The sequence below is a fragment of the Rutidosis leptorrhynchoides genome, chromosome 8, assembly GCF_046630445.1.
Source record: "Rutidosis leptorrhynchoides isolate AG116_Rl617_1_P2 chromosome 8, CSIRO_AGI_Rlap_v1, whole genome shotgun sequence".
NCBI lineage: Eukaryota > Viridiplantae > Streptophyta > Magnoliopsida > Asterales > Asteraceae > Rutidosis > Rutidosis leptorrhynchoides.
This window is the reverse complement of record NC_092340.1, coordinates 277,731,471-277,756,456: the sequence shown is the minus strand read 5'-3', so window position 1 is coordinate 277,756,456 and position 24,986 is coordinate 277,731,471. Positions and strand designations below refer to the sequence as shown.

The following is a 24,986-nucleotide window of genomic DNA, read 5'->3' as shown; positions in this document are numbered from 1 at the left end:
CTGTCAGTCTAGTCCATGCTGTCGCATGGAGTTAAGGGGCTAATCTCATGCGGTCGCATGAGGTTCAGGCTCAGTTCACATGCAGGTCAAAATCGTGCAGGCTCAGATTTATATTTTTTTTATATTTTTTTATTTTTTTTACTTTTTTTACTTTTCAATTTTACAAAATAAGTAATTAAAATACACTTATATTTTTAAGATCTAAAAAAAATACTTTTATACTTTATAAAATATATATTTTCATTTTACTCTTTTTTTTATGTATTAAATTTTTATTTTTAATATTTAAAACGTATTTTTATGACAATAAATTAAAACTTAATAAAAAAATTTATTTTTTTAGATAATAGCGTTTCGCTTCGGCGTTCCCCGGCAGCAGCGCCAAAAACTTGATGTGTGCAGCAGCGTATACGAAATAGTTATATTTTTACTACGAAATACTACGAAATACTACACAGGTTTTATTAATTTACAGATGGGATATACCTAAACCTTGCTACGACACATATAGGCAGTGTACCTAATCGTAGAGTAGTGTAGTTTTTAGTAAGTCCGGTTCGTTCCACAGGGAGCTAGCTGAGTTTAACGCTATATTTTTAAAAACTATATTTGTATAAAATATATATAATTGTATATAGTAATATTATAAAAGGGGGTTTTTACCGTTTAATGACCGGTTTGTCGATTTTATATTTTAAGCGTAAAGATAAATGACGATAATATAAATGACATAATTTAAATTGCGATAAAGTAAATTGCAGTAATTAAAAGGACAGTAAATAAAGGTACGATGAAGTATGAAATAAAAGTATTATGCTTATTTAAACTTCCGTAATCATGATGTTTGACATTTTGATTAATTGTTACCCGGGTTAATTGTCCTTTGTCCTGGATTATTTGATACCTATCTAGTTTTTGTCCATAATAGTCCATCGGTCATAATTATAAAATGCTCGTCAAATTAACCTTATTCCCGAAGTCAAATATTTCAACTAATTAGGGATTCGAACTGTAACAAGGTTTTAATACTTTGTTAATAATTACACCAGGTTATCGACTGCGTGTAATCCAAGGTTTTAATACTTTGTTAACAATTACACCAATTATCCTTGTATGTAATTCACCCCTGTTTTAATGAGATATGAATATTAATTTACCCACTTGATCAGAATGAATAATTAATTACCCAACCCGAATAATTAATTAAATGATCGTAAAAGATGTCGTATAAAAGTCACTAAATAGGACATACATAATTATTTTAATAATTATTAGATTAACTAATTTGAAGATAGGTTCGACAGGTTCCAATGAGTTGTCGCTCAATTAGACGATACCCCTTATCTATTAATAGTCATAGTCCAATGTCCACAAGTGTCAGTCTTTTGTCCAAACCTTAATTATGGTACAAAATCTAATAACCCCGTCTTAATATTTAGTCTGACATCACGATTACTTTGGCTCAAATAAGCATAATAATAACTTAGTTACGAGACATTAATTTAAAAAGGAAGAACATAGCTTACAGTGGTGATTAATCGCGTAGCGTTGCACGGACATAATTTCGACTTAAAACCCGTAAAACATTCTTAAAATAACCTTATTATTATTAACTTAAAATTAAAATTAAAATTATAAATATAAATATATATATATATTGAAGAGAGTAAGAGATTGAATTCTCTTGTCCATAACTCGTCCGAAAAACTGATTTTTTATAGAACTTGGCCTGCTACAGTAACTCATGCGGTCGCATGAGTTTTGTGCCTTCTGGCCATGCGATCGCATGGCGGTCATTTCCTGGTCACATACTTTTTGGCTCCTAGCTTGTCGACATATTTATTTAATATATATAATATATATATAATTTTATATAATTTTATATATATATATTATATTATATTCATGTGCATAGTTGATTTGTAATTTTAGCTCCGTTGCGTCGCGCGTTGATAGTTGGCTCAGGTCCCTGTTCCGAATTTTCGAACGTCCTTTCGTACGATTTAATATCTTGTACTTTACATTTTGCGGCTTGTACTCTTATCATTTTTGGACGTTTCTCATCAATAAATTGAACCACTTGAATTATATCTTGTACATTTGAGCTTTTTGGTCATTTGCGTCTTCAAATCGTCGTTTTCTTCTTTTGTCTTCGCACTTATTTATTTAAACGAATATTACATAAAAATAGAACAATTTCAACTAAAAGCTTTACATATTTGAAGGATATTGTGCCTAAATATATGTTCATTTGGAGCACTATCACTAACGGTCGCATCCAGCAGGTTGGCGTTGATTGTGATGAGACCTTCAGTCCGGTTGTTAAACCGGCTACGATACGGACTGTTCTCAGCCTGGCTGTTTCTCGACACTGGCCTGTTCATCAGCTGGATGTCAAGAACGCCTTTCTTCACAGCCAGTTATCTGAGACTGTCTACATGCACCAGCCTCCAGGTTTTCGGGATCCTAGATACCCTGATTATGTCTGCCTTTTGCAGAAATCTTTATACGGCCTCAAACAGGCACCCAGGGCTTGGTTTCAGCGTTTTGCAGGGTATGCTCAGCGGATTGGGTTTTATAATAGCTGTTGTGATACATCTCTATTTATCTATCGTCAGGGCTCCGACACTGCTTACGTGCTCCTCTATGTTGATGATATTATCTGGACAGCCTCTTCTACATGTTTACTTCAGCGGATTATCGCCTCACTTCACAGAGAATTTTCCATGACTGATCTAGGGCCGCTGAACTATTTTTTGGGTATCTCTGCCACTCGCACCACCACTGGGTTATTTCTGTCTCATAAACAGTATGCCACGGAGATTCTTGAGCGTGCTGATATGGCCACATGTCACCCATGTAGGACCCCCAGTCAAACCAGGAGCCAAACTCACTACTCACGGTCCTCCCGTGAAGGACCCGACTTTATATCGCAGTCTCGCATGTGCATTACAGTATCCGACCTTTACTCGGCCTGACATCACTTATGCTGTCCAGCAGATTTGCCTCTTCATGCATGATCCCCGAGAGCAACATCTTCGCGCTCTCAAGCGGATCTTACGGTATATTCAGGGTACTACAGATCTTGGTTTACAGTTGTATGCATCATCACCTACCACCTTGGTTGCTTACTCTGACACTGATTGGGCTGGTTGCCCCACCACCAGACGCTCTACATCTGGTTATTGTGTGTTCCTTGGGAACAACTTGCTATCGTGGTCGTCTAAACGACAACTTACTCCTTCTCGCTCCAGTGCTGAGGCCGAGTACCGCGGCGTGGCCAACGCCGTTGCAGAGACATGCTGGATTCGTAATCTTCTTCGTGAGCTGCACTGTCCTCTTACTTCAGCTACTCTTGTCTACTGCGACAACGTCAGCTCTATCTATCTTTCCTCCAATCCAGTTCAACATCAGCGAACCAAACACATCGAGATTGACATTCACTTCGTTAGAGACTTGGTTGCTCAGGGACAGGTCCGAGTTCTTCATGTGCCTTCACGATATCAGTTTGCGGACATTTTCACTAAAGGTCTCCCGTATGCCTTATTTGATGACTTTCGGTCCAGTTTGAGCGTCTGCAGCACTCCCGCTCCAACTGCGGGGGGATGTTAGACTAGCTATTATTAGCACATATGTTAGCCTATGTTCTTTATTGTATTGGGCTTATCCCACCTTCTCTTGTTGGGTTTATTTATGCCTATATATTTGTGCTTTGTATGTACGTTTAATCATCAAGAAATAATACCAATCGTCTCTTAACATCCCCAACATTCTTAATACTTTAAAAACTTCTTTATCACGAGCTCTCGCGTTTTATCGTCCCCTCTCTGGCGAGATACAATGGAACGGAGCAGTCGGAGAGAGTCAAATTCACTGCAACAATCAAGGAATTGACTTTATTGAAGCTGTTGCTGATGTGGACCTCAAGAAACTAAATTTCCACAATCCAGATGAGTGCATTGAGGGTAAACTAATACCGAATAAGCCACGTGGGGTGCTTGCAATCCAAGTAATAAGTTATATGTCATTTATACTCAATACCTTCAACATTTCATGCTTGCTAGGAACTTGATAATTTATTCAGACTCTCACTAAAAATGCATTTGATAAAATAAAATGATTAAGCGATAAAGAATCGCGACCATAAGAATTTCTGGTTATTAAACCTCATTATAAATAACAATAAAATAACCTAACTGATAACTATTCTGAATATAATTTAACAAGAGTATTAAACGAAAATGATGTTGCTTAATGATTAAAAAATAATTTCAACTTTGAATGGTTCAACATATATTTTTGTTTCATGCAACACGAATAGATATATGTATGTATGAGATATAAATGATCAACATAAATATTATTTATTTATTCATTTATTTTTTTATAAAAAAGTATTTGGAATCAGTGACGGGGGAATAACCAATTTGCCCGGTCAATTTCTACGCACACACGCTTTCAAGTAGAAACCCGAATCATATTATAGGGACTCGATCTTTGAACCTCCCGAGTGGGCGGGAATTCTAGAAATCAGGTCGGTAAAATCTCTCTCGGTCTCTCCATAAATCGGGTAAAATACCCTCCAACTAAATACCTTGGAATGTACCACTAGACCACGTACTTATATCTTTAAGAAATAAGGATAAAAAGCAATATAATTGTGCATAAATTTTGTCTTTGTTTATAACTTAATCATATGATTTGAGTAGTTTTACATTGTGAATAGTATTATTCTAATATGATTGCCCACACATGAAATTCAGGTTACCGAGTTAAAATGTGGCGGCATGGTGATAGGGATCAAGCTTGATCATCGTATAGTGGACGCGTACTCAACTGACATGTTTATCTCAACATGGGCAGAATTGGCTCGATCCGAAACCCCCTCTCTGATTCCCTCCTTTGATAGGTCACCTTAATCCAAGAAATCAGCCTGTTTTATTCTTCATCTATCGATGAATTATATGGTCTATATCAACCACCATCCAATTTTGACAATGTCCAAAAGTCTGAGGATCTAAACAATTTACTGGTTAATCGGTTATATTACATTGAGGGTGAGCAGATTAAAAGCCTACAGTTATTGGCTAGCGAAAATGGGTGTAAAATGTCGAAGCTAGAGGCATTCGCCTCTTTTTTGTGGAAAGAAGTTACAATGAGCATGGAAAAATCGGGAAACCGTAACGACATATGTAATATGGTTATTGCAGTTGATGGAAGGAGAAGATTGAGTGAGGGAGATGGGGTAGAGAAACAGAAACTAATGGAGTCACATTTTGGTAATGTTTTAACATTGCCATATGGGTCAAAATCAACAAAGGTATATAATGTTAATAAAAGCTTGAAACAACTTTATTCAAGGGTGAGGTTTAAAACTAACACTAACAAGAAAATACACGATAAATGTTCTGAAAAGCTTTGAATAAATATCCCGAGTTTTCAAAAGTATATTCATATTTAGAACAGAAAATGTGTGTAGCGTACCTCACAGTAATTATATTTTACAGTATAATTGTCTCTTCAAATGAACCTTAATCCCACAACCTAGCTAGCTAGGTTAAGTTGATGGGCTCTTTATTCAGGCTCTGTGGGAGGTTGAATATCTTTACTCAAGACTATGCGGCCTGATAGGGTTATCCCGTGACCATTTCCGGGCATTTCTTGTTAGCCATTATATTAGCCCATATGTTTAGTATTTGGGTCTAGACCATCTTGTATTGTTAGGGTTTAGCCCTATTTATATCTATGTGCTATGTACTGATTGATTAAGGCAAATAATATTATCTATCATAATTTAACATGGTAATCAGAGCTTAGGTATTTTCCAAAAAAAAACTTATACGGCGTATACCTTGAAAGTACGGCGCAAGTTTGCAAATTTTCTTCTTCTTCTTCAATTTTTCCACCGTCCCATGTGCAGACTACAAAATTATATTAATTTTTGAGTGGTGTTGACTCAATTGAAGGCATGTGTGGAGTTTTCGGTATATCAATTCACCGTCCCATGTAACAGGCAACTTTTCAATTTTGCTTATATCTTTATCTTTGTGTGGAGTTTTCATATTGCTTTCAATATTTGCTTTAGATTGCTCTATCGATTATTACAATTAAAAATACTCCTATTTTGCACCGGTGATCGACTCGCAAGGCATTTGTCAAAAGCAAATCACAATTTTTCTTTCATATTTAATACCTTTTTGTTACTGAGTATTAGATATGGTCAACTACGATAATCTGGCAACCATTCAGTACCCTATCACAGGCTCAACTCCTTTATATTATTGAAGTACAAAATAAGATGCTAGCCCAATATGGCTTAGGCCATGCACAGCAGGCCCACGAGTATCCAGCAGCCCAACAATATTCTATCTTTGGGCCTCCACCTATTTTATATAACCAGCTCAATCAAGTTAGGCTACCACAACAACATGCATTCAACACAACTTTACAGAATCTTGATTCCGCAACTTGGAACATGGATACAGGTGCGTCTTCTCATCTTACCTCTAGCGTTAATAATCTGATTACTATCTTTAATAATCGCATATATCCTTCTGTCGCTGTTGGTAATGGTAACACAATTCCGGTTACTAACACTGGTCATAGCATGCTTCCAAACCTCCATCGCCCTCTTCACCTCAATAACGTTTTAGTTACCCCTAATATTATCAAAAATCTCATATCCGTTCGTCAATTCATGAAATGTCCCGTTCTTATTGATTAAAAATGTTCCATATTAATTGATTTCGTTGCGAGGTTTTGACCTCTATATGAGACGTTTTTTTCAAAGACTGCATTCATTTTTTAAAACAAACCATAACCTTTATTTCATAAATAAAGGTTTAAAAAACTTTACGTAGATTATCAAATAATGATAATCTAAAATATCCTGTTTACACACGACCATTACATAATGGTTTACAATACAAATATGTTACATCGAAATTAGTTTCTTGAATGCAGTTTTTACACAATATCATACAAACATGGACTCCAAATCTTGTCCTTATTTTAGTATGCAACAGCGGAAGCTCTTAGTATTAACCTGAGAATAAACATGCTTTAAACGTCAAAAAAAATGTTGGTGAGTTATAGGTTTAACCTATATATATCAAATCGTAACAATAGACCACAAGATTTCATATTTCGATACACATCCCATACATACAGATAAAAATCATTCATATGGTGAACACCTGGTAACCGACATTAACAAGATGCATATATAAGAATATCCCCATCATTCCGGGACACCCTTCGGATATGGTATAAATTTTGAAGTACTAAAGCATCCGGCACTTTGGATGGGGTTTGTTAGGCCCAATAGATCTATCTTTAGGATTCGCGTCAATTAGGGTGTCTGTTCCCTAATTCTTAGATTACCAGACTTAATAAAAAGGGGCATATTCGATTTTGATAATTCAACCATAGAATGTAGTTTCACGTACTTGTGTCTATTTTGTAAATCATTTATAAAACCTGCATGTATTCTCATCCCAAAAATATTAGATTTTAAAAGTGGGACTATAACTCACTTTCACAGATTTTTACTTCGTCGGGAAGTAAGACTTGACCACTGGTTGATTCACGAACCTATAACAATATATACATATATATCAAAGTATGTTCAAAATATATTTACAATACTTTTAATACATTTTGATGTTTTAAGTTTATTAAGTCAGCTGTCCTCGTTAGTAACCTACAACTAGTTGTCCATAGTTAGATGTACAGAAATAAATCGATAAATATTATCTTGAATCAATCCACGACCCAGTGTATACGTATCTCAGAATTGATCACAACTCAAACTATATATATATTTTGGAATCAACATCAACCCTGTATAGCTAACTCCAACATTCACATATAGAGTGTCTATGGTTGTTCCGCAATATATATATAGATGGGTGGACATGATAGGTCGAAACATTGTATACGTATCTATGGTATCTCAAGATTACATAATATACAATATAAGTTGATTAGGTTATGGTTGGAATAGATTTATTACTAACTTTCACGTAGGTAAAATGAGTAGTTTTTATCAATCTTGTTTTACTCGCCATTTCTTCGTTTCTAATCTGTTTTGAGTGATTCCAGTGGCCACGGTTTCGTATTGAACTTTACTTTATGAATCTAAATAGAAAAAGTATAAGTTTATAGTCGTAAATACAAGTTACAAGTCGTTTTTGAAAGAGGTAGTCATTTCCGTCGAAAGAACGACATCTTGATGACCATTTTGAAAAACATACTTTCACTTTGAGTTTAACCATGATTTTTGGATATAGTTTCATGTTCATAAGAAAAATCATTTTTCTAGAATAACAACTTTTAAATCAAAGTTCTTCTTAGCTTTCAATTATCCCAACCAAAACAGCCTCCGGTTTTACTACGACGGCGTATATCCAGTTTTATAGTGTTTATCGTGTTTCCGGGTTTTAAATCATTAAGTTAGCATATCATATAGATATAGAACATGTGTTTAGTTGATTTTAAAAGTCTAGTTAGAAGGATTAACTTTATTTGCGAACAAGTTTAGAATTAACTAAACTATGTTCTAGTGATTACAAGTTTGTAACGTTGAATAAGACAGCTTTTTATGTATGAATCGAATGATGTTATGAACATCATTACTACCTCAAGTTCCTTGGATAAACCTACTGTAAATGAGAAAAATGGATCTAGCTTCAAAGGATCCTTGGATGGCTTGAAAGTTCTTGAAGCAGAATCATGACACGAAAACAATTTCAAGTAAGATTTCCACTCGAAATAAGATTGTTATAGTTATAGAAATTGAATTAAAGTTTGAATATGATTATTACCTTGTATTAGAAAGATAACCTACTGTAAGTATCAAAGGTTTCTTGATCTTGGATGATTACTTGGAATGGATATAGAAAACTTGGAAGTAAACTTGTAATCTTGGAAGTATTCTTGATTTTATGAAACTAGAACTTTTGGAATTTATGAAGAACACTTAGAACTTGAAGATAGTACTTGAGAGAGATCAATTAGATGAAGAAAATTGAAGAATGAAAGTGTTTGTAGATGTTTTTGGTCGTTGGTGTATGGATTAGATATAAAGGATATGTAATTTTGTTTTCATGTAAATAAGTCATGAATGATTACTCATATTTTTGTAATTTTATGAGATATTTCATGCTAGCTGCCAAATGATGGTTCCCACATGTGTTAGGTGACTCACATGGGCTGCTAAGAGCTGATCATTGGAGTGTATATACCAATAGTACATACATCTAAAAGCTGTGTATTGTACGAGTATGAATACGGGTGCATACGAGTAGATTTGTTGATGAAACTGAACGAGGATGTAATTGTAAGCATTTTTGTTAAGTACAAGTATTTTGATAAGTGTCTTGAAGTCTTTCAAAAGTGTATGAATACATATTAAAACACTACATGTATATACATTTTAACTGAGTCATTAAGTCATCGTTAGTCGTTACATGTAAATGTTGTTTTGAAACCTTTAGGTTAATGATCTTGTTAAATGTTGTTAACCCAATGTTTATAATATCAAATGAGATTTTAAATTATTATATTATCATGATATTATGATGTACGAATATCTCTTAATATGATCTATATACATTAAATGTCGTTACAACGATAATCGTTACATATATGTCTCGTTTCAAAATCATTAAGTTAGTAGTCTTATTTTTACATATGTAGTTCATTGTTAATACACTTAATGATATATTTACTTATCATTTAACATAATTAACCAAGTGTATCAATATCTTAATATGATTCATATGTACCTAGTAAGACGTTATAACGATAATCGTTATATATATATCGTTTTCGAGTTTCTTAATTTAATAGTCTCATTTTTATGTATATAACTCATTGTTAAAATACCTAATGAGATACATACTTATAATAAAATCATGTTAACTATATATATAACCATATATATGTCATCGTATAGTTTTTACAAGTTTTAACGTTCGTGAATCACCGGTCAACTTGGGTGGTCATTTGTCTATATGAAACCTATTCCAATTAATCAAGTCTTAATAAGTTTGATTTCTTAACATGTTGGAAACATTTAATCATGTAAATATAGTTTTCATTAAACATATAATCATAGAAAGGTTCGGAAAAGTTCGGGTCACTACAGTACCTACCCGTTAAATAAATTTCGTCCCGAAATTTTAAGCGATTGGAGGTGTTGGCTCATCTTCTGGAAATAAGTGCGGGTACTTCTTCTTCATCTGATCTTCTCATTCCCAGGTGAACTTGGGTCCTCTACGAGCATTCCATCGAACCTTAACAATCGGTATCTTGTTTTGTTTAAGTCTCTTAACCTCACGATCCATTATTTCGACGGGTTCTTCAATGAATTGTAGTTTTTCATTAATTTGGATTTCATCCAACGGAATAGTGAGATCTTCTTTAGCAAAACATTTCTTCAAATTTGAGACGTGAAAAGTGTTATGTACAGCTGCGAGTTGTTGAGGTAGCTCCAGTTGGTAAGCTACTGGTCCGACACGATCTATAATCTTGAATGGTCCAATGTAACTTGGATTTAGTTTCCCCCGTTTACCAAATCGAACAACGCCTTTCTAAGGTGAAACCTTAAGCATGACCATTTCTCCAATTTCAAACTCTATATCTTTTCTTTTACTGTCCGCGTAGCTCTTTTGTCGACTCTGGGCGATTTTCAATCTTTGTTGAATTTGGATGATTTTCTCGGTAGTTTCATGTATTATCTCCGGACCCGTAATCTGTCTATCCCCCACTTCATTCCAACAAATCGGAGACCTGCACTTTCTACCATAAAGTGCCTCAAACGGCGCCATCTCAATACTAGAATGATAACTATTGTTGTAGGAAAATTCTGCTAACGGTAGGTGTCGATCCCAACTGTTTCCGAAATCAATAACACATGCCCGTAGCATGTCTTCAAGCGTTTGTATCGTCCTTTCACTCTGCCCATCAGTTTGTGGATGATAGGTAGTACTTATGTCCAGACGAGTTCCTAATGCTTGCTGTAATGTCTGTCAGAATCTTGAAATAAATCTGCCATCCCTATCAGAGATAATAGAGATTGGTATTCCATGTCTGGAGACGACTTCCTTCAAATACAGTCGTGCTAACTTATCCATCTTGTCATCTTCTCTTATTGGCAAGAAGTGTGCTGATTTGGTGAGACGATCAACTATTACCCAAATAGTATCAAAACCACTTGCAGTCCTTGGCAATTTAGTGATGAAATCCATAGTAATGTTTTCCCATTTCCATTCCGAGATTTCGGGTTGTTGAAGTAGACCTGATGGTTTCTGATGCTCAGTTTTGACCTTAGAACACGTCAAACATTCTCCTACGTATTTAGCAACATCGACTTTCATACCCGGCCACCAAAAATGTTTCTTGAGTTCCTTGTACATCTTCCCCGTTCCAGGATGTATTGAGTATCTGGTTTTATGAGCTTCTCTAAGTACCATTTCTCTCATATCTCTAAATTTTGGTACCCAAATCCTTTCAGCCCTATACCGGGTTCCGTCTTCCCGAATATTAAGATGCTTCTCCAATCCTTTGGGTATTTCATCCTTTAAATTTCCCTCTTTTAAAACTCCTTGTTGCGCCTCCTTTATTTGAGTAGTAAGGTTATTGTGAATCATTATATTCATAGATTTTACTCGAATGGGTTCTCTGTCCTTCCCGCTCAAGGCGTCGGCTACCACATTTGCCTTCCCCGGGTGGTAACGAATCTCAAAGTCGTAATCATTCAACAATTCAATCCACCTACGCTGCCTCATATTCAGTTGTTTCTGATTAAATATGTGTTGAAGACTTTTGTGGTCGGTATATATAATACTTTTGACCCCATATAAGTAGTGCCTCCAAGTCTTTAATGCAAAAACAACCGCGCCTAATTCCAAATCATGCGTCATATAATTTTGTTCGTGAATCTTCAATTGTCTAGACGCATAAGCAATCACCTTCGTTCGTTGCATTAATACACAACCGAGACCTTGCTTTGATGCGTCACAATAAATCACAAAATCATCATTCCCTTCAGGCAATGACAATATAGGTGCCGTAGTTAGCTTTTTCTTCAATAACTGAAACGCTTTCTCTTGTTCATCCTTCTATTCAAATTTCTTCCCTTTATGCGTTAATGCAGTTAAGGGTTTTGCTATTCTGGAAAAGTCTTGGATGAACCTTCTGTAGTAACCAGCTAGTCCTAAAAACTGGCGTATGTGTTTCGGAGTTTTCGGGGTTTCCCACTTTTCAACAGTTTCTATCTTTGCCGGATCCACCTTAATACCTTCTTTGTTCACTATGTGACCGAGGAATTGAACTTCTTCCAACCAAAATGCACACTTTGAAAATTTAGGGTACAATTCTTCCTTCCTCAATACTTCTAACACCTTTCTCAAATGTTCACCGTGTTCTTGGTCATTCTTTGAGTAAATAAGTATGTCATCAATGAAAACAATGACAAACTTGTCAAGGTATGGTCCACACACTCGGTTCATAAGGTCCATGAACACAGCTGTTGCATTAATTAAACCAAACGGCATGACCATAAACTCGTAATGACCGTAACGTGTTCTGAAAGCAGTCTTTGGAATATCATCTTCTTTCACCCGCATTTGATGATACCCGGAATGTAAGTCAATCTTTGAATAAACAGACGAGCCTTGTAGTTGATCAAATAAGTCGTCGATTCTCAGTAGTGGGTAGCGGTTCTTGATGGTAAGTTTGTTCAACTCTCGGTAGTCGATACACAACCTGAATGTACCATCTTTCTTCTTGACAAACAAAACAGGAGCTCCCCACGGCGATGTGCTTGGTCGAATGAAACCACGCTCTAAAAGTTCTTGTAATTGGCTTTGCAGTTCTTTCATCTCGCTGGGTGCGAGTCTGTAAGGAGCACGAGCTATTGGTGCAGCTCCTGGTACAAGATCTATTTGAAATTCAACGGATCGATGTGGGGGTAATCCCGGTAATTCTTTCGAAAATACATCGGGAAATTCTTTTGCGACGGGAACATCATTGATGCTCTTTTCTTCAGTTTGTACTTTCTCGACGTGTGCTAGAACAGCATAGCAACCTTTTCTTATTAGTTTTTGTGCCTTCAAATTACTAATAAGATGTAGCTTCGTGTTGCCCTTTTCTCCGTACACCATTAAGGGTTTTCCTTTTTCTCATATAATGCGAATTGCATTTTTGTAACAAACGATCTCTGCTTTCACTTCTTTCAACCAGTCCATACCGATTATCACATCAAAACTCCCTAACTCTACTGGTATCAAGTTAATCTTAAATGTTTCGCTAACCAGTTTAATTTCTCGATTCCGACATATATTATCTGCTGAAATTAATTTACCATTTGCTAATTCGAGTAAAAATTTACTATCCAAAGGCGTCAATGGACAACTTAATTTAGCACAAAAATCTCTACTCATATAGCTTCTATCCGCACCCGAATCAAATAAAACGTAAGCAGATTTATTGTCAATAAGAAACGTACCCGTAACAAGCTCCGGGTCTTCCTGTGCCTCTGCCGCATTAATATTGAAAACTCTTCCGCGGCCTTGTCCATTCGTGTTCTCCTGGTTCGGGCAATTTCTAATAATGTGGCCCGGTTTTCCACATTTATAACAAACTACATTGGCATAACTTGCTCCGACACTACTTGCTCCGCCATTACTCGTTTCGACACCATTTGTTCCTTTCATTCTGTTAACCCCTGGTCCATAGACCTCACACTTCGCCGCGCTATGACCATTTCTTTTACACTTGTTGCAAAATTTGGTGCAGAACCCCGAGTGATACTTTTCACACCTTTGGCATAGCTGCTTCTGATTGTTGTTGTTGTTGCGGTTATTATTGTTGTTAAGATGATTGTTGTAGTTGCTGTTATTGTTGTTGTTGTTGTTGGGCCGTTTGTTGTAGTTGCGATTGATGTTGCGATTGTTAGGATAGTTGTTGCAATTATTGTTGTAATTGCTGTTGTTGTTGTATTGGTGATTCTTATCACCGTTTTCCTCCCACTTTCTTTTGACTTGCTTCACATTGGCCTCTTCAGCAGTCTGTTCTTTAATTCTTTCTTCAATCTGGTTCACTAGTTTGTGAGCCATTCTACATGCCTGTTGTATGGAGGCGGGCTCGTGTGAACTTATATCTTCTTGGATTCTTTCCGGTAATCCTTTCACAAACGCGTCGATCTTCTCTTCCTCATCTTCGAACGCTCCTGGACACAATAGGCATAATTCTGTGAATCGTCTTTCGTACGTGGTAATATCAAATCCTTGGGTTCGTAATCCTCTAAGTTCTGTCTTGAGCTTATTGACCTCGGTTCTGGGACGGTACTTCTCGTTCATCAAGTGCTTGAATGCTGACCACGGTAGTGCGTAAGCATCATCTTGTCCCACTTGCTCTAGATAGGTATTCCACCATGTTAACGCAGAACCTGTGAAGGTATGCGTAGCGTACTTCACTTTGTCCTCTTCAGTACACTTACTTATGGCAAACACCGATTCGACCTTCTCGGTCCACCGTTTCAATCCGATCGGTCCTTCGGTTCCATCAAATTCTAAAGGTTTGCAGGCAGTGAATTCTTTGTAGGTGCATCCTACACGATTTCCTGTACTGCTAGATCCAAGGTTATTGTTGGTATGTAGCGCAGCCTGTACTGCGGCTATGTTTGAAGCAAGAAAGGCACGAAATTCCTCTTCACTCATATTCAAGGTGTGTCGAGTAGTCGGTGCCATTTCCTTCAAAATAGTCAAATGAAACGAGTTAATCATATAGAATATCAAGAGTAGTCAATAGTATTTCGTAGCGTAATATGAACTTATTTATAAAATTCTTTCTTCATATTAGCGTTTTATACTCTTTAATTCGGGTAGTACCTACCCGTTAAGTTCATACTTAGTAGCTAACATACCATTTCAACTACTACAATTCTATATGAAAAACTAATCACAAAAAAATATATATCATATTCAAACCTTTATACAATAATTTGCAAACTTACAATACCGCTATTTTACATATAGCATGAAATATAGCACATAAAACTTTGATACAAAGTAGTTGCAAAGATAATTCTAGTTAATAAATAAGGCGTTCAGCAAAGGCAACAAAGACACGTAATTCATACGTCCAGAAACAAGTCATGCATTCTGGTTTTACTAGGACTACTTCCCATCCTTGGTCTTGTGGAACATAACCGTTATGGCCATTGATAAGACAGCGTGTTGTAACGTCGTCAAAGGGACGAGGGTTACGTAATGTCCAACAGTCCTGTAACAATCTAAAAACCTCATTTCTTACCCCAATTACCGACTCCGTCACTTGTGGGAACGTTTTGTTTAATAGTTGTAGCCCGATGTTCTTGTTCTCACTTTGGTGAGAAGCGAACATTACTAACCCGTAAGCATAACATGCTTCTTTATGTTGCATGTTAGCCGCTTTTTCTAAATCACGAAGTCCTATATTCGGATATATTGAGTCAAAATAATTTCTTAACCCGTTGCGTAAAATAGCATTTGGGTTCCCCGCAATATATGCGTCAAAGTAAACACATCGTAACTTATGGATTTCCCAATGTGATATCCCCCATCTTTCGAACGAAAGCCAAACCAAGGCATTCTTGGAACGTTCTTCAAATGTCTTACAAACTGATCTCGCCTTAAATAGTTGTGCCGAGGAATTCTGACCGACTCTAGACAAGATTTCATCAATCATGTCTCCGGGTAGGTCTCTTAAAATATTGGGTTGTCTATCCATTTTGTGTTTTTATACTGTAAAATAGACAAGAGTTAGATTCAAAAAAAAAAAAATACTTATTAATACAAGCAATTTTTACATATGCAATTTTTACATATATCATAAAGCATAAGCAAACTATATTACATATATTACACCACACGAATACAACTATCTTATTCCGACTCGCTCGTTTCTTCTTCTTCGGTTTTGGTTCGTTTTGCCAAGTTTCTAGGGATATATGATGTTCCCCTAATACGAGCCGTCGTTTTCCACATTGGTTTAGAAAAACCTGGTGGTTTAGAGGTTCCCGGGTTATTGTCACAACTTAAGAAATACGGGTGTTGACGATACGTATAAAGTTCATCGGGTTTGGAATCAAATTTCTCTATTTTTATGCCCTTTCTCTTATTGTTCTCTTTTGCCTTATTAAATTGTGTTGGGGTAATTTATATAACATCATCGGAATCCTTGTCGGGATCCAATTCATCGGAGAATTGGTAATCCTCCCAATACTTTGCTTCCTTGGCGGAAACACCATTGACCATAATTAACTTTGGTCGGTTGGTTGAGGATTTTCTTCTACTTAACCGTTTTATTATTTCCCCCACTGGTTCTATTTCTTCTTCTGGTTCCGATTCTTCTTCCGGTTCCGACTCTTCTTCCGGTTCCGACTCTTCTTCCGGTTCCTCTTCGGAAACTTGTGAATCAGTCCACGAATTATTCCAATTTACATTTGACTCTTCATTATTATTAGGTGAGTCAATGGGACCTGTTCTAGAGGTAGACATCTATCACATAATATCAAACACGTTAAGAGATTAATATATCACATAATATTTACATGTTAAAAATATATAGTTTCCAACAAAATTTGTTAAGCAATCATTTTTCAAGTAAACACGGTCGAAGTCCAGACTCACTAATGCATTCTAACAAACTCGATAAGACACACTAATGCAAAATTCTGGTTCTCTAAGACCAACGCTCGGATACCAACTGAAATGTCCCGTTCTTATTGATTAAAAATGTTCCATATTAATTGATTTCGTTGCGAGGTTTTGACCTCTATATGAGACGTTTTTTCAAAGACTGCATTCATTTTTAAAACAAACCATAACCTTTATTTCATAAATAAAGGTTTAAAAAGCTTTACGTAGATTATCAAATAATGATAATCTAAAATATCCTGTTTACACACGACCATTACATAATGGTTTACAATACAAATATGTTACATCGTAATTAGTTTCTTGAATGCAGTTTTTACACAATATCATACAAACATGGACTCCAAATCTTGTCCTTATTTTAGTATGCAATAGCGGAAGCTCTTAGTATTCACCTGAGAATAAACATGCTTTAAACGTAAAAAAAAATGTTGGTGAGTTATAGGTTTAACCTATATATATCAAATCGTAACAATAGACCACAAGATTTCATATTTCAATACACATCACATACATAGAGATAAAAATCATTCATATGGTGAACACCTGGTAACCGAAATTAACAAGATGCATATATAAGAATATCCCCATCATTCCGGGACACCATTCGGATATGATATAAATTTTGAAGTACTAAAGCATCCGGTACTTTGGATGGGGTTTGTTAGGCCCAATAGATCTATCTTTAGGATTCGCGTCAATTAGGGTGTCTGTTCCCTAATTCTTAGATTACCAGACTTAATAAAAAGGGGCATATTCGATTTCGATAATTCAACCATAGAATGTAGTTTCACGTACTTGTGTCTATTTTGTAAATCATTTATAAAACCTGCATGTATTCTCATCCCAAAAATATTAGATTTTAAAAGTGGGACTATAACTCACTTTCACAGATTTTTACTTCGTCGGGAAGTAAGACTTGGCCACTGGTTGATTCACGAACCTATAACAATATATACATATATATCAAAGTATGTTCAAAATATATTTACAATACTTTTAATACATTTTGATGTTTTAAGTTTATTAAGTCAGCTGTCCTCGTTAGTAACCTACAACTAGTTGTCCATAGTTAGATGTACAGAAATAAATCGATAAATATTATCTTGAATCAATCCACGACCCAGTGTATACGTATCTCAGTATTGATCATAACTCAAACTATATATATATTTTGGAATCAACCTCAACCCTGTATAGCTAACTCCAACATTCACATATAGAGTGTCTATGGTTGTTCCGCAATATATATATAGATGGGTGGACATGATAGGTCGAAACATTGTATACGTGTCTATGGTATCTCAAGATTACATAATATACAATATAAGTTGATTAGGTTATGGTTGGAATAGATTTATTACTAACTTTCACGTAGGTAAAATGAGTAGTTTTTATCAATCTTGTTTTACTCGCCATTTCTTCGTTTCTAATCTGTTTTGAGTGATTCCAGTGGCAACGGTTTCGTATTGAACTTAAATTTATGAATCTAAATAGAAGATTTTATAGTCGGAAATACAAGTTACAAGTCGTTTTTGAAAGAGGTAGTCATTTCCGTCGAAAGAACGACATCTTGATGACCATTTTGAAAAACATACTTTCACTTTGAGTTTAACCATGATTTTTGGATATAGTTTCATGTTCATAAGAAAAATCATTTTTCCAGAAGTATAGCTTTTAAATCAAAGTTCTTCTTATCTTTCAATTATCCCAACCAAAACAGCCCCCGGTTTTACTACGACGGCGTATATCCAGTTTTATGGTGTTTATCGTGTTTCCGGGTTTTAAATCATTAAGTTAGCATATCATATAGATATAGAACATATGTTTAGTTGATTTTAAAAGTCTAGTTAGAAGGATTAACTTTATTTGCGAACAAGTTTAGAATTAACTAAACTATATTCTAGTGATTACAAGTTTATAACGTTGAATAAGACAGCTTTTTATGTATGAATCGAATGATGTTATGAACATCATTACTACCTCAAGTTCCTTGGATAAACCTACTGGAAATGAAAAAAATGGATCTAGCTTCAAAGGATCCTTGGATGGCTTGAAAGTTCTTGAAGCAGAATCATGACACGAAAACAATTTCAAGTAAGATTTCCACTCGAAATAAGATTGTTATAGTTATAGAAATTGAATTAAAGTTTGAATATGATTATTACCTTGTATTAGAAAGATAACCTACTGTAAGTAACAAAGGTTTCTTGATCTTGGATGATTACTTGGAATGGATTTAGAAAACTTGGAAGTAAACTTGCAATCTTGGAAGTATTCTTGATTTTATGAAACTAGAACTTTTGGAATTTATGAAGAACACTTAGAACTTGAAGATAGAACTTGAGAGAGATCAATTAGATGAAGAAAATTGAAGAATGAAAGTGTTTGTAGGTGTTTTTGGTCGTTGGTGTATGGATTAGATATAAAGGATATGTAATTTTGTTTTCATGTAAATAAGTCATGAATGATTACTCATATTTTTGTAATTTTATGAGATATTTCATGCTAGTTGCCAAATGATGGTTTCCACATGTGTTAGGTGACTCACATGGGCTGCCAAGAGCTGATCATTGGAGTGTATATACCAATAGTACATACATCTAAAAGCTGTGTATTGTACGAGTACGAATACGGGTGCATACGAGTAGATTTGTTGATGAAACTGAACGAGGATGTAATTGTAAACATTTTTGTTAAGTACAAGTATTTTGATAAGTGTCTTGAAGTCTTTCAAAAGTGTATGAATACATATTAAAACACTACATGTATATACATTTTAACTGAGTCGTTAAGTCATCGTTAGTCGTTACATGTAAATGTTGTTTTGAAACCTTTAGGTTAATGATCTTGTTAAATGTTGTTAACCCAATGTTTATAATATCAAATGAGATTTTAAATTATTATATTATCATGATATTATGATGTACGAATATCTCTTAATATGATCTATATACATTAAATGTCGTTACAACGATAATCGTTACATATATGTCTCGTTTCAAAATCATTAAGTTAGTAGTCTTATTTTTACATATGTAGTTCATTGTTAATACACTTAATGATATATTTACTTATCATTTAACATAATTAATCAAGTGTATCAATATCTTAATATGATTCATATGTACCTAGTAAGACGTTATAACGATAATCGTTATATATATCGTTTTCGAGTTTCTTAATTTAATAGTCTCATTTTTATGTATATAACTCATTGTTAAAATACCTAATGAGATACATACTTATAATAAAATCATGTTAACTGTATATATAACCATATATATGTCATCGTATAGTTTTTACAAGTTTTAACGTTCGTGAATCACCGGTCAACTTGGGTGGTCATTTGTCTATATGAAACCTATTCCAATTAATCAATTCTTAATAAGTTTGATTTCTTAACATGTTGGAAACATTTAATCATGTAAATATAGTTTTCATTAAACATATAATCATAGAAAGGTTCGGAAAAGTTCGGGTCACTACAGTTCACCCGTGATAATAAAGTCTCTATTGAATTTGACGAGTTTGGTTTCTCTGTGAAAGATTTTGTGACTCGACACCTTCTCCTCCGTTGTGACAGCACCGGAGATCTCTACCCAGTCACCCCTCCTGTCCCAAAACCCATTCACCATGCGTTGCTCACCAGTCCTGTTACCTGGCATCAACGTCTTGGACATCCCGGACATGATTTTTTCGTAGACTTCTCTCCAATAACGATATTTTTTGTAATAAAACCGTGTCTCCTGTTTTGTGTCATGCATGTCAACTTGGTAAACATATACGCCTTCTTTTTTTCGTTTCTAGTAATAATGTTAATGCAACTTTTTATATTGTTCACTCTGATTTATGGACTTCTCCTGTTCCTAGCATTAGTGGCTTAAAATACTATATAATTTTTCTTGATCATTATACGCACTATGTATGGGTTTTTCCGCCACGCAATAAATCTGATGCAATCACTAAATTCATTCAATTCCGCGCCTTTGTACAAAATCAGTTTAAACAAGAAATCAAAGCCTTCCAATGTGATAATGGTGGCGAATTTAATAATAAAACATTTCATCAACTCCTACAAACCAACAGCATTCAATTTCGCTTTTCCTGCCCTCACACATCTCAACAAAATGGTACGTCGGAACGCATGCTCCGCACTATCAACAACCTCATTCGCACTCTTCTATTCCAAGCTCATCTTCTGCCAACTTATTGGGTGGAAGCTCTCCACATGGCCGCTCATCTTCTTAATCTTCTCCCCTCTTCTGCTATTAACCATGACATACCACATACCCGTCTTTACAAACAAAAACCGACGCACCTTCGCGTCTTCGGCTGCTTGTGCTATCCCCATCTCACCACCACAAATAAACTCGCTCCTCGCTCCACTCCTTGCATCTTTCTCGGGTATCCCTCTAATCACCGGGGTTACTGTTGTCTTGACCTGACCACAAATAAAATCATATTGTCGCGTCATGTCACCTTTGACGAAACCTCATTTCCTTTCGGTTCTATGACACCTACTCAACCTCCTTCTTATGAATTTCTGGATCCGCCTCCTAACCTCTTTTCTCGATCCTTCCATCTCTCTGCTCCCACCTCGGAGACTCAGCCTCCTCCGATCGAGGCTACCGAAAATACGCAAACTACTCTCCCGGAGACACAGCCTCCTCCGACTGAGGCTACCGAAAATACACAAACTACTCTCACGAAGACACATCCTCCTCCCAATGAGGCTACTACCACTAACACCTCTCAGTCCACTCATCCCATGATCACACGTACTAGGCTAGGCACCACGAAACCTGTCCAACGTCTTTATCTTCACACCTCTGTTATATCTCCTATTCCCCGCTCTTACCCTGATGCTCTCCTTGAACCTAACTGGAAACAAGCTATGACTGAAGAATATAATGCTTTGATCAAAAATAGTACTTGAAAACTTGTGCCTCGCCCATCGGACATGAACATAGTTTGCTCCATGTGGCTATTTAAGCACAAGTTTAATGCAGACGGTAACTTAAGCAGGTATAAAGCTCGTTTAGTCGCTAATGGTCGCAGCCAGCAGATTGGTGTTGATTGTGATTAGACTTTTAGTCCGGTTGTTAAGCCGGCCACCATTCGCACTGTCCTCAGCTTAGCGATTTCTCGACACTGGCCTGTTCATCAGCTAGATGTCAAGAACACTTTTCTTCATAGACAGCTTTCTGAGACGGTTTATATGCATCAGCCTCCGGGGTTTCGGGATCCTAGATACCCCGATCATGTTTGCTTATTGCAGAAATCTTTATATGGCCTCAAACAGGTCCCGCGTGCATGGTTTCAGCGCTTTACAGGATATGCTCAGCGACTTGGCTTCCATCAAAGCCGCTGTGATACTTCTTTATTTATTTATCGACAGGGATCTGACACTGCTTACCTTCTTCTGTATGTGGATGATATTGTGTTGACAGCTTCCTCGACTAATTTACTTCAGCGGATTATCAATTCCTTACATACGGAATTTGCTATGACTGACCTCGGCCCACTGAACTATTTTCTTGGCATCTCTGCCTCTCGTACCACCTCTGGGATGTTTCTCTCCCAGAAACAGTATGCAATTGAGATTTTTGAGCGGGCAGGCATGACCACGTGTCAACCATGTAGGACCCCAGTTGAGCCGGGTGCTAAGCTCACAACTCACGGCCCCTCTGTGCACGATCCGACCCAATATCGCAGCCTTGCAGGTGCATTACAGTACCTCACCTTCACTCGTCCAGACATAACTTACGCTGTTCAGCAGATTTGTCTATTCATGCATGATCCTCGAGAGCAACACTTGCATGCTCTCAAACGGATCCTTCGCTATGTTCAAGGGACTACAGACATGGGATTACAGTTATATGCATCGTCCCCTACCACATTGGTTGCTTACTCTGATGCTGACTGGACTGGGTGCCCTACTACCAGACGTTCCACCTCACGGTATTGTGTTTTTCTTGGTAACAACCTCCTTTCATGGTCCTCGAAGCGGTAGCACACTCCATCTCGTTCAAGTGCCGAGGCGGAATATCGTGGGGTCGCGAATGCAGTTGCCGAGACTTGTTGGATACGTAATCTGCTTCGCGAGCTTCACTGTCCCCTTACATCCGCTACACTGGTTTATTGCGATAATGTCAGCTCTGTCTATATCGCCTCTAATCCGGTTCAACATCAGCGAACCAAGCACATCGAGATAGACATTCACTTTGTCAGAGATTTGGTTGCTCAAGGACAGGTTCGAGTTCTACATGTTCCATCCAGATATCAGTTTGCAGACATCTTCACCAAAGGCCTACCGTTTGCTTTATTTGATGAGTTCAGATCCAGTTTGAGCGTTCGGCGAACTCCCGCTCCAATTGCGGGGGGATGTTAGCCATTATATTAGCCCATATGTTTAGTGTTTGGGTCTAGCCCATCTTGTATTATTAGAGTTTAGCCATATTTATATCTATGTGCTATGTACTGATTGATTAAGGCAAATAATATTATCTATCATAATTTAACATTTCTCTGGTCATCCATGACGTGCTATTAGTGAGGAACATATATGTGTTTTGATGTTTTATTATATAAACCTTAAACCCTATGCTTAAAGTTGAATTTTATCATACTTAATGTAGATCTAATTTCTTTATTTCGACTATGATCTCTAGAAATTGAACAGGATGTCATTAAGTAACGTGGCTTGCGCAGTTCACGAGTTCTTACAAAGTGTTAGTCGGAAAGAGCATTTCTTGGAGTTGATAGATTGGGTTGAAGAACGACGTTCACAGCTGTTGGCGGCCAAGGCATTTGCCAGCCAACATATGTCAGTGTTGGTGTCGGCTGGACAAAGGCTCCGGACAATGGTCGAGATGAATCTTGGTTGGGGTAAATCTGTGTTTGGTTCATGCCATGTCCCTTCAGAAAGGAAGGATTGTTTTGTGATGACACTAGGTAGTCCTATTAAGACCACTCGTAGCGGTGAGGGGCGTGGGTTGGTGGAGTGGGTTGTTTTTTGCACTTTTTTGATGAGTAGGTCTAGGATGAGTGAGTTTTTTGTATGAGGCAGTGGTGGTGTGGGTTTTTGGAGTGAGTTTTAGTGAAATGCTGATGTGACATTTTTATTTTCATTTTTTTGTGTTTATTTTAATATTTTTATATTTAAATTTTAAAAATATTTAAAACCACAACGGCTACAAAATGAACCTTTTTTTTTTTTTTTTTTTTGAAAAAACGGCTAGTTTTTTTTTCCCCCTCTATATAAACAACCACTTTCACCTCATTAACACACACTTCATTTATTTTCTCTCTCAAAACAAAACACATACTCAAATCAAAAATGTTGATTGCCTCTCCCATGATTGCCTCATTCGTAATTTACTACGGAGCTCAATTCGATAACGAATTCAAGGTGTACGATTACAAAACTAGTAAGAAAGTTAGGTTTGCTGAGATCGACATTCGTGACGTTGGGTTGGAAACTTTGTTGGCTTTCTTGAAGCAGAATGTACCCTTCGAACACACCGACGTCTTATACTATGAAGACGATCATCTTCCAGAATTGTCAGCCATGAGCCTTCGCACAAACAAAGTGTGGGACTCTATCAAAGACTCTCTTTTGGCGTTCAAATTTAATATCTTTGTATTTGATTTGTGAAGAAGTGTACTCTCCGCCGTGTTGTTCCGGTTACTATTTTGACGGTCAATTCTAGTCCGAAGTTCCCGAATCTTACGAAGATTAAACATTGTGTTGAATCTAGCCGTTGTAGTTTATGTTGTTTTTTTTGCGTGTTTTATGTTTTTTTTGTACGTTTTTTTGTAATCGTTTTAAGTTTAAATAAACAACTATATTGTATGAAAGTATGTACGCGTTTAAATTAAATTTGGTATTTACTATCACTTATCTAAAATAAAAATAAAGAAAATTAAAAAAACAAAAAAACAAAAACATCCATGGCTTGTTCCGTGAGATTCCCACTGCCGCCCCAATTTAACCCCCAACCGCCGCCCCGCTACGGCCTGCTGGGGCGTGGCTTGAGTGCCACTTCGGATCTCACGGGCTTGGGTTTGAACCGATACAAGTCGACTAATAAAGAGGATTGGGTTGTTTACATGCATATGCCACTGAAACACATCAACTATATTGAGGCACATGCTAGTCACGTGTTCAAGCCCTTGAATGCTAATTACCTTAATATCTAACCCAACTTATCTACTTCTACGGACTTCAATTACATGTTTGATATATTGACGTTCATTACAGTAGATCATGTCTCC

The 24,986-nt window shown here is 36.4% G+C and overlaps 1 protein-coding gene across 1 annotated transcript in view; it reads left to right on the top strand.

The window, feature by feature from the left end:
- Positions 1–24,911, top strand: part of LOC139864228 (coniferyl alcohol acyltransferase-like) — a 43,864-nt gene extending 18,953 nt beyond the window's left edge. Inside the window, 6 exon segments of the mRNA XM_071852809.1 lie at positions 3,762–4,009; positions 4,764–4,912; positions 4,914–4,938; positions 4,940–5,320; positions 23,381–23,690; positions 24,805–24,911. Of these exon segments, the coding sequence (XP_071708910.1) occupies positions 3,762–4,009; positions 4,764–4,912; positions 4,914–4,938; positions 4,940–5,320; positions 23,381–23,690; positions 24,805–24,911 (1,220 nt within the window).
- Positions 24,912–24,986: the final 75 nt, after the last annotated feature.